Source organism: Strongylocentrotus purpuratus, unplaced genomic scaffold (assembly GCF_000002235.5).
Source record: "Strongylocentrotus purpuratus isolate Spur 01 unplaced genomic scaffold, Spur_5.0 spur5_scaffold_13, whole genome shotgun sequence".
Taxonomy (NCBI): Eukaryota; Metazoa; Echinodermata; class Echinoidea; order Camarodonta; family Strongylocentrotidae; genus Strongylocentrotus; species Strongylocentrotus purpuratus.
The window spans coordinates 25,892,884-25,908,729 of record NW_022145598.1 but is presented as its reverse complement, the minus strand read 5'-3'; the positions used below and the strand labels follow the sequence as shown (position 1 = coordinate 25,908,729).

At 38.5% G+C, this 15,846-nt stretch overlaps 1 protein-coding gene across 1 annotated transcript; it reads left to right on the top strand.

Moving 5' to 3' along the window:
* Window positions 1-1,487: 1,487 nt before the first annotated feature.
* On the top strand, window positions 1,488-14,222 carry LOC584097 (deleted in malignant brain tumors 1 protein). Its single transcript, XM_011670828.2, has 10 exons — window positions 1,488-1,678; window positions 3,338-3,658; window positions 4,252-4,578; window positions 6,796-7,101; window positions 7,649-7,975; window positions 8,281-8,604; window positions 9,330-9,650; window positions 10,200-10,262; window positions 11,671-11,752; window positions 12,929-14,222. Exons 1-10 carry the CDS (start codon window positions 1,582-1,584, stop codon window positions 13,266-13,268), a joined length of 2,508 nt encoding a protein of 835 aa, XP_011669130.2. The 5' UTR covers window positions 1,488-1,581; the 3' UTR covers window positions 13,269-14,222.
* Window positions 14,223-15,846: the final 1,624 nt, after the last annotated feature.

Here is a 15,846-nt window from a genome sequence, read left to right as displayed (position 1 = left end):
AAACTCAATTGGGGACGAATATTGTTTAACGTGGCTGCGCCCCTCCGCCTCCCCTCCCCTCATCGTTGGTCTTCCGATACTAGGATTCAAACGTTTTTATAAATGAACAGGATTACATGCAACATCGTATAACACCTTTCTGATTCAACCGTTTCTAGATTTGCGAGGGGTTTAGTATATACTTTTATAGCCGCTTTTCTAAATGAAATATATCCAATAAGATGTTAACCCAATTGAGGACGAATATTGTTTAACGTGGCTGCGCCCCTCCGCCTCCCCTCCCCTCTTCGTACGTCTTCCGATACTAGGATATAAAAGTTTTTTACAAATGAACAGGATTAAATGCAACATCTTATAACACTTTTCTGATTTAATCGTCTGCTTCCTATGACAATAGGGACTTTTAGATTCGCACGAAGACAATGGGGATTGCTACGATCGACGTCCTTTTAATGCACTGCCTTGAATGGACGTCACACGTATTAGTCCACGCAAATCTAAAAGTCCCTAATGTATAGCCCAGGAACCCATCGACTACCGAATCTACTTTGCCCACAGGCTCATATACATGCACAGGAACTATCCGGCTTTTATAGGCATCTGCTTCATATTCCTTTAAGGCTTATCTGCCGTAGTTTACAGGAGGGATTAGACTGCCCTGCAAGGTCACTGGACAGGTGGTTATCTCATCAACTCAGCTCTCAGTTAACATAAGAAAAAGAGGATCACGGGGGACCAATGGTCACCGATTAGGCATTGTTTGTTATATAGAGGGCGCAAGTAGCTACAAGTAGTGCAGTGGGCCTTTAAATGCTCTACTGATACAAAAGCATCATCTCAAAAAGGACTTGAATCAAGTGCACTTAGAGTTCCGGCAGTGTGGAGTGGCTAACCCCTTGAGAGCCATTAGGGCGTTAGCTCGGTGTAAAATGACATGTGTCAACACGTTATTTGTCGACCAATTATTGGCGCGAGAACGATAATTTTCAGAATGGGAAGGTAGGTAAGTTGGAACGGAGATCAGAGAATATTAAATGAGTAGATATAGGCCGAAAAATGTACTCATGGATGAATCCAGGGGGCAAAGAGGCTACCCCTATTGAGACAAAACATTATAACTCATTATTTAATTGACTAAAACATCGCGCCCTCGGCCCGCGCCTTTCCACCTTCGGACCATGGAAGGGTCGGCGTATGTAGCAAAAAATCAAATTCGGAGACAACCGTACCTCTTTTATCAACTATCTTTGTACCAGGAGCCCCGCATCCGCCCCAACCCCCCCCCCCCCCCCCCTTTCTCTCTCTCTCTCTCTCTCTTTCTCTCTTATAAGTGTTTCTGCTATAATATGAAATATTAAGTCAACGAGGATTCATTTGAAATTCGTTCTTGAATTTCAATTTCCTTGTTTATATCCTTTTTGAGTATTGCGTTTATTATTACAAATGTAAAACAATATTTGCATAAATATACTGCATTTCCTCCACAAATCACAAGACTGCTGCGTCTTTTCAACGCAGTCCAACTTGGCACAGGGAGTCATTCTGATGTTTGACTCGGCTTTGGTCACATAGTACAACAAGATGGTCACAACAAGATTGCTGAAAATGTATAAACTGGAATATACAGGAGCTATTGCTTTTCTCTTCATTTCGACATTCACATGTTCTTTCGCTGTCGGTAAGTCTCAGGTCTTTTCTGTTATTTCACTAATAGTTTTATGTCGTGATTGTTATAAAGTTTGTGCAGCAGCGGTTTGGATATGCATATAATATATTCATGGAAATTTATTACACCAAAGAAGTTTACTAATAACTTTATATCTCAGGTTTAAAAAAGGAAAGAAACGACATCACTGCAAACACACTTGCTGCACAATGATAATCATTCAATAAAATACAAAGGTAGTCAGTTTCCCCAGTTTTTATGCAAATGTCGCTATGATAAGAAATTGGTCTAATGATCTTTTTCAGAGGCCGTGCGTGCACATGAACTAGGATTTATTAATAATCTCACTATAATTATAATGATTAACAGTAATAATACGTTGCATCGTTAAGGCGCCATACCTAGGTTTTGTTTGCTCCTTTACAAGAATACTACTTGTTGCTTCAAAGCAAGTATGTACCATCTCCACTCCCATGAAACCATTGACAAATTTGCTGCAGGCATAAATGGTAAACATAGGCTGGTCACATTATCATCATTAAAGCTATCTACAATCCCCGGTTATGTCAAGTGGAAAACACTCCGTCCCTCGGATAGGACGTTAAATGGAGGCCCCGTGTACAGGAGAGTCACCACCATTGCACGTTAAGAACCCATTGCACTATTCGTATAAGAGAAGGGGGAAACCCCGGTGTAATGGTCCATCTGCACACCCCAATCAGGCCGAGTATACGGCATCTTCAAGAATCTTCAGTATTGAAGGAGGCAGATTATCTTGAAGAAGAAGAAGAAGGTACCATATATATATATATATATATATATATATATATATATATATATTATTTTTTTTGTTTGGGGAGGGGGAGTGGAGTACAACAGGTGAGCTTGTCAAAACTCAATTGGCATACCTTCAGAACCTACACACACACACACACACACGTACACACACGAAAATGCCTATGACTTATCTTTCAACACTTATCAAAATCCAAATCATCATCAGCATCATCTAGTGTCGTCCCTTCCGAAGGGGTTGGCGGCTATGCACCTCTATCGCTTTCTGTCATGTACTCTTGTTCTAACCTCTCCGTAGTTAAGACCAGTCCATTTCTTGACATCATCAAACCAAGTGATTCGCTGTCTACCCCTTTCTCGTTTACCCTCTACCATTCCTCCCAGCAAGATCTTCTACCATCCTCCTCCTCTCATCACATGACCAACATACACTAGTTTTCTCTTCTGCACTGTGTTAATCAGTTCTCTTTCTCTTGTTTGCTCTATTCAGGAATTCTTTGTTGCTTATTTTCATCACCCAGCTGATTCTTAGCATTCTGCGGAAACACCACATTTCAAATGTTTAAATATCCAATTAAGACCTACATAGGACAAAATAATATGCATTCCTCCATTGTCTTGTTGCTCCCTTCAAAATCAAGACCCAATGAAATGGGACTGAAACTGGATGATCAGAAAACTCTCATTTATCTAATATTCTATTCGTGACCACCTGTGCCAAAATTATCTGTCGAACTATTTTTCATGAGTGTAATTTGTATGACTAGTTGTTGACGCGCCTTGATCGAAAGAGTCGGAAATATGCGCTTTTGATGATAGAAATGTTGAGGTAGATCGGTACTTCACTTCGCTTTTTCCCCCATCCATTCTTTTTAGAACCCTTGAAAACTCGTCTGGTCGGTGGGAGCGGATCTCACGAGGGCCGGGTCGAAGTCCTCTACGACGGAGCCTGGGGTACGGTCTGCGACGACGGATGGGACAGCGCCGATGCCGACGTGGTGTGCCGAAGTTTAGGGTTCGCACGTGCCTCGACATATAACCACAGGGCCGCATTCGGTCAGGGATCGGGGAACATCGTACTCTCTGAAGTCCACTGCAGCAGTGCGGATACCAACCTAGCCTATTGCACGCACAGTGGGTACCTGACGCACACCTGTACGCACCTTGAAGATGCAGGGGTTGTCTGCGTAGGAGCGGGTATGTTATATTCTATGTTCTTTACCGATGAAAAAACACCTATATTTATTTTGATATTTGCTGGTAATTACGGCCTCAAGCACATCAAGCTTCATCTGCTCAACAATCACTTAGTTTTCCTTTACAGCATAAGTATCTACCAAAGAATATTTCTCTATTTTTCAGATATTGATATAATAATCCAAATCTGTTATTTGAATGAATTAACTGAAAAAGAACTAATCGTAAACAGGCATTTATTATGAGACACATTAATTCATTTGATTTGAAATATAGTAATTTCTCCCTGCAGAAGAAAGGAATATAGAAAGAAATTTGTCATGTGGGCCTTTTCCTAAAAGAATTAGGGACATTTTTCCCTTCCCACATCCTTTCTGTTTAAAGTAGCAATTTTCCGGGAGGGGCTTGGCGGCTCAAGCCACCCCCAAAACAAAAATGAATTTAATTGAGGCACAAGTAGAAAATGGATGCACCCCCCCCCCCCTCCAATGATTTTAATAGAGTAATAATAATAATAATAATAATGATGATAACAGAAATCCTATATCTGAGGCTGCCTATTCACCTCCCTATCTCACCCTCTTTATTTCCAGACCCACTTCCTACCCGTCTAGTGGGCGGCAGCGGACCCCACGAGGGCCGCGTCGAGGTCTTTTACGATTCTGCTTGGGGCACCGTGTGCGATGACGGCTGGGACATCAATGACGCCCATGTCGTGTGTCGCACCATGGGTTATGCACGCGCCTCGGCTCACAACCTGAGTGCAGCTTTCGGACAGGGGACCGGTGAGATTATTCTGGATGATGTGTTTTGCATTGGAACAGAACCAAACCTCGCTTTTTGCCAGTATAATGACGATGGTTACAAAGCTCATAATTGCGAACATGACGAGGATGCTGGTGTCATATGTGAAGGACTCGGTGAGTATCATTAACGATTTAGATTATTGTATTAATGCTCAATGATATTTACGATGTATTCCTTCCCTTCCCTCGTCTTACTTTAAATTCGTGGATACCACCATGGCCAATAAACCTATTCTTGATTAATATAATGAAGCCAGGATGACCCTATAGCACAATCTTTGCTTACCGAGTTTACCTCCTTCTATATTTTTTTAATATAGGATTTCCCGGCAAAATTTGCGTGTTTGACATTCGAATTCATTTACTTTGCATTTAAGTTAGCGCAGATCGGCTTTGCCATGCCAATTATCATTCAATTTTCCAGTTTTTGTATTTAATTTAGGATTTTGGTTGAAGGGTTTCATAGATCTGTCATTCAATTCAGAAACTGCTCAACTAGCATTCAAATTAATATTCACTTGTCGAAACGTAATTTTTATCATTCAAATTAACACCTGTCATTCGTATTCGTAATATTTTTATTCAAGTTAGGAATGTTAGGGGGAAGTATTGCAACAAACTTTTACAGTTTTTAAATATTGCAGTTAAAATGCATGATTTGCCATTGGGGTCTAAGCTGTTATTCCATTTATTTATTTTCAGGACAATGCAGATGGGTGTAGTCAGACATAAAGTAAAGAAGGGGTGAAATCAAGGGATGTGGCATTTCTGCACGGACATGTTCATATACCCGGGAAAGGTGGGGGTACCCTCAATCGCCCCTTTTTACTACAGACTCGGAATTTTACAAAAGTAATTCACATCGTCTCTTTTACCCAGGACACCCCTCTGTTTTTCTTAAAGAGTTTCATAGTTAACTTGCCCGCCAGCAGATCGATGGCTAAATAATGAATCATGTTCAAATTGTTGACTCTAGTCCCTACCCCAGTCACAATATTGTACCCTTCTTCCATAATGAAATTATGATGAAATTATGATAAATTTATGATGAAACATAAGACAAACAACTTCCTTACATGAACATTTACAAATATACTGAGACCATCAGGTCCGTAGATGCAAGTCGTTTTTTCCTTCTTAACAATCAAACTTAAATCCTGATGAATATCAGATAAATGTAATAAGTATAAGTGTATAAAGGCAAGAAAATGAAATATGATGAAATACACATGAAAAAACAATATTGAAAGAAAAAGAATGAGCTATAAAAAGTGTGTAATAAACAAGAAATGTATATTGACCATCAATTTAAGTGCACAAAGTGCTAATTTGAATGCTACAAATGAATTAGAATGCTAGAAGTACATCGTCGCGTTGTCAGAAAATCGTGTTGCGCCAAATCGAATGACCAAATAGCGAAAGAAGCACATTATTCATTAATTTGAATAAAACATACGTAGATTCTAACGAAAATTCCATAGATTTGATAACTAGAAAAGGGAATATAAGCCCGAGATATACCTGACTGCACTAAAACCGTCGAATTTGAACGCAAGACAAATTAATTTGAATGACAAACTCGCGAATTTGGCCGGGAAATCCTATATGTACTTATCATGAAATGAAATGAAATTGAGTGAAGTGTGTTGTCAACGATCTGGAGCTTTACAAATTAAAATTACCTTAACTGTCGAATACAGCTAGTTTCGATGTTCCATTAGCCTCGAGATCCTTTTACAGGTAACAAAATTAACTTCGAGATTATATATCGTGAGTTTCTTCAATAATTAATAACCAATCACCTTCCATTCTTTATGAGATCTTGCATATCCTAGAACATGTTGACAGCTTCATTTGCAAAATGAATCAATTACACGATGAAGGGAAGGACACACATTACAAATGCTGTAAGCGTCGAAATCGGCAGCCTAGCATAGCCGGGTAATGTTGGAGCGCCTTGAGGACCTTTACAAGGTCGATACGTGCGCTATATAAGAATCCAATAGTATTATTATTATTATTACGCAATATTCATACATGCATAAATCCTTCTTTTTCCCTCCTTTTTTGGTGATCCGACGTTTGATACTGCGAAAATTTCTCAGAGACATACAAATTTTGCAGTTGGGTTGCGATTCAGCTCAGAGTTAGGGTTATTGTTAGGTATTTTCTTTGCCTAGGATTGAAATTTGAATTTGATTGCTGTGGGATAGTGAATGTGAAATCCGAACATGATTTTTATAGGCAGTACAAATTGTATATTGAAATTGCCCTTGAGTTGATAATTCGTGAACAAACTGAAAACGTGTTGTGTGCTTCATGCTTCTGCAGTGTCGGTTCGTTTACAAGATGGAAATAGCAACCGAGAGGGAAGAGTGGAGGTCCTCTACAACGGCCACTGGGGCACCGTATGCGACGACGAGTTTGATTTCAACGACGCCCACGTCGTGTGTAGGATGCTTGGCTTCTCACATGCGGAATCCTTTTCCCTCAAATTCGGCGCGGGAACCGGTGAGATCGTGGTGGATGACCTGACTTGTGATGGTACAGAGGGGAGGATCCAGGATTGTCGTAAAAAGCAGCTAGGGACACACAACTGCAATCACGATGAAGACATAGGAGTCACGTGTGCTGAACGTAAGTGATGCCTAAGCCACATCAACCGAACTGAGAACAAGGGGGTGTTTCACAAAGATCTTAAGTTGAACTTATCTCTAAGTTGGACTTAACAGTTATGGAAGGCCGTTAGCGTCTTTGAAAATATTTTGTAAAAGTTTTTTTAAAAGGCATAAAATGTTGATTCAAATCATTTATATAGAACGATTCAGACTGCTCAGCACAGCTCCCTCCACAAATGTAATTAAAAAATTGTCATGATGACAAAATGGAAATCAAGGTAAAAGATTGTCATTGCTCGCCCAAAAAGAGAGATCACCATCGACTACACTGTAGATATTTTTTGTCCATAACCCGATAACACGATCATGAAGACTTTCGAAAACCAACGCAAGACATTTTCAAAAGCCCTGTTAAACAAATTGCTTCATTCGAGCACGATTTCTATGGAGCATACTGTAACGTATAAGAATCATAATACCTTGATTCGGAAAGTCTTTCCAATCTTATGGCATACTCGTGCTATTCTTTTCATGTTTCAATTAATTGTTGCTACTTTCTCTATTAGTACCTGTGCGTCTAGTCGGTTCATCAAGTCCTAACGAGGGTCGTGTCCAGCTCTATCACGAGGGCTCCTGGGGAACAATCTGCGACGACCAGTGGGACATGGAGGACGCCACGGTCGTATGCCGCATGCTTGGGTATCCTACCGCGACTGAAGCACTTTATGGTGCTCCGTTCCCGGTAAGGGGTGATGTACCTCTTGGTGATGTTCTTGTGGATCAAGTTCAGTGTAACGGCGATGAGACACACATCAGCAAGTGTGGCCACAGAGGGTTTCGTCAAGTCAGTTGTGACCACACTGAAGATGCAGGAGTGATCTGCGGCGGAAAAAGTAAGATAACAAATCCTCATATTGACCTTATTAACAATTAACTCTCGGGAGGATCCAGATTTGTGAAGTTGTAGATTCTCAAAGTAGATCCGTTTCCGAAAAACTAGAAACAAACCTTTCATATATTACAGTGCCATTTGAGTCGAAAACTTCCCGATTTTAAAGGGTGCACCCCCCCCCCCCCTTGTTTTCTTCTTCTACCACAATAGATTATTTTGATAAGAGGGATATGGTCTGTTTCGTTCCCACTTCTAAATCCACTAGGCCTCCAATCAGTGTCATCATGTTCCTTATTGCTTTTACAGGGGATTTCGGTGCTCGCCTAGCAGACGGGCCCGATGCCGCCCAGGGGCGGGTAGAATTGTTCTACTTCGGGGCATGGGGCACAGCTTGCCATCTGGAATGGACCTCGGCTGATTCTCTGGTTCTGTGCAAGATGCTGGGCTATCCGGGTGTGTTGGACACGGCTTATTTCTCTTCGTACGGTCCTGGTAGCGGGGACGTGCTCCTAAGGCAGCCTAGGTGTTCGGGTAAAGAATCGAGTCTTGCGGACTGTAACCCGGCTTATCCGCTTGGCATCACAGGATGTAACCATTCAACGGAAGTAGGGGTCACCTGCTTGAGACCGAGTAAGACATCACCATTGCATTTGCAGTACAATAAGTAGATACACAGGAGGTGGGGTCATCCCCCCCCCCCCTCCCCATCCTTGTCCTGTAGCTAAAGATTCACTGGTACCGCAATACTTCATGTATTGTCATGGAAGCTCTCTCATTGTAATATTTCAGTACGCTATCGAGGAAATGAATGGATACAATGTTGATGACCATTAGGCCTAGTGGCTATTACCGTATTCGCGTAATTTAGACGATTCGTTAAAGACCGTCAACAATACTAGGCCAGAAGGGATTAGACCACACAGCGAGGTCACTGACAGGTGACTATCCCATTAACTCAGCTCTCAACTAACATAAGAAAAAGAGGATCATGGGGGACCAACAGGCACGGATTGGGGAAGTTTTCTATATAGAGAGAGCAAGTAGCTACAAGTAGGACAGTGGGGCTTTAAGGAGCAATTACACGTCATTCTTTGGAGAAATTGTGCCTCTAAGCTCATAATTAGGATACGGATTAAAACCTTAAATCATTAGACGGTATGGAAAAAATTCATTCTTAGCTTTTTGTATGCGTAACAATAAAATGTGTGAACTATGTATTTATTTAATCATTAAGTCAGTTCATGAAAGATCCCTAGATAAGATATTTTATAGTATTATTTCTGATAGGCGTAGGCCAAACAAATCAATTAATATTTACTTGTATGGAATGTTTGATTCATTTCATCACTACAAAGACGATCTCCAAGTACGTTTGGTTGGATCGCAGTCCAGCAATGAAGGTCGGGTCGAGGTAAACTTCGAGGGTTCCTGGGGAACAGTTTGCGATGACCACTTTGATCTGAACGACGCCAACGTTGTCTGTAGAATGCTGGGGTACCAGCGGGCCTCCAACTACTCCTGCTGCGGCGCCTTTGGGGAGGGGTTCGGCGCCATTGCTCTGGATGAAGTCGATTGTAAGGGTACTGAATCCAACCTCGGCCACTGTATGAAGAATGTCCTAGGTGTGCATGATTGTACCCATCTGGAAGACGTTGGTGTTACTTGTACCGGGCAGGGTAAGACATGATCTTACTTTCCATCTTCATTTTCTTTTCTCAAGTTACGTATTTACAAACTCGATAGATATTTGTATCGGAGGTCGATGCTCAACATAATTCATTACTATTTTTTTTAAAATCTTCGAGTTACCTAGCATGGAAAACTTGATTTGATGTATAGATATACAATTTCAAACCATTTTTGATAAGGATTTATTTTATGTGTTTGTCATAAAATTCTAAGTTGATTAAAATATATTTAATTAGGATGACAAGAAATAAATAAAACATCATCAAAATATTGAATAACAGGGTGACTTTAATTTCCATGTAAACCAAGATTCTGTTCTTCTTCTTTTTAAATAAATAAAAAATGGCATATCTCGAGACAAGCATAAGCGTTTATAATTGCTATGAGGAAAATGCCATTTCAATTAATATTTCAATATTTCTCATTTGTCATACTGAAGTCGAACAAATACTTGAAATCTAATGTTAAAAAAAACTCTTTTTGTGTCTGTGCCATAATCTTCCATGCCTATGTTTTGTAATTCTTCCATCTTACAGACCCGAACGCGTTGGAGAATCGGTCATCATGGAAAACTCCACTTTCTCTTACTTTGACTTATGGTAAGGAAATGTAGAATCACCCCGTTAAAAAAAGATGCATGCATTTTACATGTATAGATATTGATAAGATTATTTGTTTAAACCGACAATGGCTTTTCTCCGATATTGTCAAGTTGTATAGAATGTTTGAAACCCAGCTGGATTATATAAATGAGTTAAACGCTTCATTAAACTTTTTTTTATTTCTTTAAAAGAGCGTCATCCAATACTTATTTCATCACGTTTGTTACGCCTATTACTTCATTTCATTATCATTATATCATTTTCATTATTAGTATAGGTTTTCCCGACCAAACTTTGCATCTTTTCCAATCCAATTCATTTTGCATGCAATTCAGATTTGAATAAGTTAATAGTTTGAATAATTTCATAAAGAAAAAGAAAACGCTCTGATGTTATAAAGCGACATGAAAAATGATTACAGGAAATTCATAATTTCCAATGCATTAGTACACAATGGTTCAACAATTATTCATACTATTTCGAGCTATGAGACGTTTAAATGGCCTATTAACAAGGATGTTGTTTGCGTAGGCACATACATTATATTCTTAAAGGTAAAGACCAGTATTGGTAACGCCCCAATTTCAAAAAATGAAATGGAAGTTCTCATTACCAATCATGTGAAAGAATATGTTTTGACTAATACATGATGATAAAAAATTTGCCGGGAAACCGCCTACTAATTCATATATTTGGTAAATTTATTTTTCTCATGGTCGTGTGAGAGAGATAGGGTAGTCCCATATACATCTTTCTGTGTATAGTGCTTGTAACTTTACGAAGAATGGGCCAAATTTCTTATCATTTTGATGATTCCAGAACCTTGCAGATGCTAGATGCTAGATGATCAACCTTTTCTGATCGATTCCACAACGTTTCTTTCACAATGCAATCGCATGACCATTACTGGTCTTTACCTTTAATTCCCTGAACATGAAACGATTTCTATTTACTTGTATACCGTTCCATCGTCGATATTAGATGCACTTTAAACACGGTCAAATTGAAGACCTTGTTAATGTTCTTCATGTTGGTCTATATTCTTATACAATGTATGTATTGAGAGAGAGAGAGAGAGAGAGAGAGAGGGGGAGAGAGAGAGAGGGAGAGAGCGAGAGAGGGAGAGAGAGAGAGAGAGAGAGAGAGAGAAACATGAAATATCTCTGCCGGTAGTGATGAATGAACGCTTTATCAAATGGACCGGATAATTGTCAGTATTACTATTATTATTATTATCATTATCGTTATGATTTTTATCATTATTTCTATTATTATTTATTATTATCACTATTATTGTTAATATTATTAAAATGAGTATTATCATCATTATAACATCATCATCATCACCATCGTCTTCATCATTTATGTTGTTAGTATCATAATCATTCCTACTCTCACTCTAAAGGTTTGATTGGAGGTCTCGGTGTCCTGTTGCTCATCATCTTTGCAGTATGTTGCTATTTGGTCAGCAAGATGAACGCTTACAGGTAAAATGCGGAAAGAACTTGAGTTGAAATGAAATTTCAGTTTTTGATTGTCATTGCTAGAACCATGATTCTTTGGGGGATGTCTCTGAAAGTTCTGACTTGCTACTATCATATTATAATGTTTCTATCTTGGTTATAAACAAACTGGAGGAAAAACATTTTTAGAACATGTTAATGGACTACAATCCCCATCCCCCCTCCCCCCTCCCCTCGAGGTTACTAGAACAAAATATACCTATTATTTTATATGATTTATAATTATGATCAATGGATAATATGTCATGTTTTATTTAATTCAATCAACATCCAAAGAAGCTCGTGAGAGTTGTTATGAAATTTGTTGTTTCCTTGTTGTGATGTTATTTATCCAGGAACCGATATCGCTTGAATAAACAGAAGAGATCATTTCAAGTGGCAACCCATTGAATTATGTAAATACTATTGTTTCAAGAATAAGAAAAACAAACAATATCAGGATGTCTAGTATCGGGTTTCATGATGAAATATGTCAATGTCAGGAAGTGATATCTTGAATTGAATTCTAAAGATCTTTTTTAAATATAGATGATCTTCCACTTAAGATTTGTCAAAATTAATCATTATCATCGGCTACAGTAGACCGATAATGGCGATGTCTCTACCTTTGACAACTGTTTGGAAGGTTCATGGATGTCGGGCTGTTGTAGTGTCCTTCAAGAATCAAGTCCCCTTGCCTATATTCCCCGGGTTCTGTTTGATTTTTCCTTTTATAGATAAATGCAAAAATATTTTTCTGATTATATTATTATAATGGGGCAAGGTGCATGGCAGTGTGGTATAGTTGGAAGCTGTGCAAATTTTGGCATCAAGAAACTAACTCTACCATACCCCATATGGACCTACAACTTGTCCACGGTCAATATCCTTTTTAAACCGACTTCTTACTTTTTAACGCTGGACAAAACAGTCTTCATGGGCCAATACGTAACCTAAAGCCCCGATTTGCAGCCGTTACTCTAACAAATAAAACGCGGAATGACTGCAGCTGAAGCAATATTTGTCAGGTCACCACTTTTGTCCTACCTCACACTGCCCGATTCCTAAACATTGTTACGAAATGTAAAATGCATTTTATACTTCGTTCGAATGTGTTCTGGCAATTAATCAAATACCTTTATTACCCATATCAACTTCCAGGTACAGATCCTTACGACTCCCTCAACGGCGCCCGCCAAGGCGTCACGTGTACACAACCAACCAATACGGGAGCTACGCGCAACCAGCCAAGGCATCTGGAGGGTTGTATCCGAGTCTTCCCACCGCAAAAGATGCATCTGTCAAAGTGCCTATCAAGGGGTCTGCCAACGGGGCTGCCAAGGGGCCTGCCAGGGGGTCCCAGAAGGGAAAACCAGAGAGCAAGGGGATCATGAAGCCAAAGGAGAAACCTGAAAAACCGTCAGTTTCTGTAGTTGTGGCTGGCGACTCCAAGAAAGGGATGCTGACTTCTCTGATGGAGAAGCTGAATTTAAGTCGCTAGTGAAAGAAACCTTAAATAGAATGGATGAAGAATGGTAAAAACTGTTTAGGTTTTGCCATGATATCAAAATATTTGATGTATTGATGTACACTCAAATTAATGATTTATGCACTCTGCAACGTTCTTTTGTCTGGATAATGCATACATTGTTTGTTTGCCTTTTTTGGGTTGTTTTTTCATTCAATATATTCGGATTGAAATTTGCATATGTAGAAGTAAAAAAAATATCAAAATATATTCTCGACTAACGTGTCTTAAACACAGGAATCCGGGCATTAATTATAGCCGGAAAGACTTTGGATATTGTAGTTTATTCTCCTTATAAAAAAGAGGTGTTAAAGATATAATTTTATCATTAAGAATAATCAGATAATAATAGCCTATGAGATTTTCTGTAGTCATAGCTGATTATTCGAATAAAGAAGTGCTGACTTTCAAAGAAATAAAAGCTTAGTTGCCAGTAGTAGAGACGTATGAAGAAAGCATAGTAGAATAGCAATAGCTGTTTAGGCTAATTAGCAATAATTATTTCAAAGGATTCATGATTTAGTTTAGTATATATATAATACACTGTAATTAAATGTAATTATGTAGTTGTACTGTTTGAAATACTTTTTTTTTCTCTGCGTACAGAGTAGTCGGATTACAATTTGTGTATGTAAAACTTGTAATATGATAACTAAAATATTGACCATCCCGTTCCAGGTCACGTCTCTGTCTTAATCATTTAATGTTCTATTTTTCTTCGCAGGCCCTTAAAAAGCAATTAAATCAATAGATGTTTATTAATTCACTTAAAATTTGTTCCTTGCAACACATTGATTGTTTTCTTATTCACCCGGATATTTCTGAAAATCAATCGCCTTCGACAGAGGGGCGTCTTGAATATGTTAAGGATGTGATCGGTGTGGGCTTTAAGTGGGCAAGTAGCGTTCTAACAGTGCACCTCTTCTTAAAAAAAGGTTTTAAAGAAATAGTTTTATCATAAAGAATAATAATCGGCCGCGTCATACCAAAAGACGTTAAAAGATGGGAGTTGTTGCTACCTTGTTTGGCGTTCAACAATAAGGGATAGACCAACGTCGATCTGGCGCTGCTCAGTGGCTGCCGGGCTCACGATCAATTGGGCAAAAAGAATTTCCGTTTCGGTTTAATAAAATTTGGAGTGGACTATTAGATTATTATTATTATTATAATAATAGCCTAAGATGTTTACTGTAGTTATTGCTGACGATGCGAATAACAAAAACAATGCTGATGTTTCTAAAGAATTAGAAGCTTAGTTGCCAGTGGTAGAGTACTAAGAAGAATGCATAGTAGAATAGCAATAGCTGTTTAGGCTAATTAGCAATAATTATTTCAAAGGATTCATGATTTAGTTAAGTATATATAATACACTGTAATTCAATGTACAGTATGTTTGAAATGGATATTGCTATAATATTTTTTTTTCTCTGCGTACAGAGTAGTCGGATTACAATTTGTGTATGTAAAACTTGTAATATGATAACTAAAATCTTGACCATCCCGTTCTAGGTCACGTCTCTGTCTTAATCATTTAATATTCTAATTTTCTTCGTAGGCCCTTAAAAGGCAATTAAATCAATAGATGGGTATTAATTGACTTTTGTTCCTTGCAACACATCGACTGTTTTCTTATTCACCCGGATATTTCTGGAAATCAATCGCCTTCGACAGAGGGGCGTCTTGAATATGTTAAGGATGAGATCGACGTGGTCTTTAAGTGGGCGAGTAGCGTTCTAACAGTGCACCTCTGCTGATGGTTCAGATCAGAAATGAACTCATAAACATACATTTCAATTGCCAAATTTACAATGTCACTCTTTCCTCATTTCTTATGGCTATATTAACAAGCACAACGCTAATGATGTCTTTATTGTCAACTCCTGATTTTTTCCTCTTTCTTCTCATTTTCTCTTTCCTCAATTCTTATGGCTATATTAACAAGCACAACGCTAATGATGTCTTTATTGTCAACTCCTGATTTAGTTTCGCTATCGTTATCATTGTACTCAGAAAGTATTGAAATGATTAATCTAGAACTGATCTCCTTTCCCTTATTTATGATGATTCTGCACGTAAAATGGATTATAAAGAGTATAATGTCCCAACTGTGTACATTCTAGGCAAATACTAAATGAAGTAGTTCTGTCTTAAGTTGTGAATTTGCATATACTTACTAAAACATTGATTTGAATTATCCAGTTTTTTTTGTGTCATATTTTGCGTACGAGTACAAAGACTATAGTCAGTCGTTAATGCCCGTTCCACAATAGGCGTCATTTCGATTGCGTTTGTATTACCTGAACTAATTAACCATCTGCATGAGGTAGGGACTATTGGCCAATAATGTGAACTGTTCCTTTTTTGCATTAATTAAGTCATTTTATCTAATATAATGACTTGAATGAATATTGAGATATATTTATAGTGAAGCAATGAGTATTTCTTTGGTAAAGAAACTAACCGAAAAACAAAAACAACATACACACACACACACAATAATGTGTGAACTGTTACTTTTTGCATTAATTAAGTCATTTTATCTAATAAAATG

Coding starts and splice junctions, on each gene's coding strand:
- LOC584097 (XM_011670828.2), top strand. CDS start 1,582: ATGGTCACAACAAGATTGCTGAAAATGTATAAACTGGAATATACAGGA. Junction 1,679..3,337: donor CACATGTTCTTTCGCTGTCG/GTAAGTCTCAGG, acceptor CATTCTTTTTAG/AACCCTTGAAAACTCGTCTG. Junction 11,753..12,928: donor AGCAAGATGAACGCTTACAG/GTAAAATGCGGA, acceptor ATCAACTTCCAG/GTACAGATCCTTACGACTCC.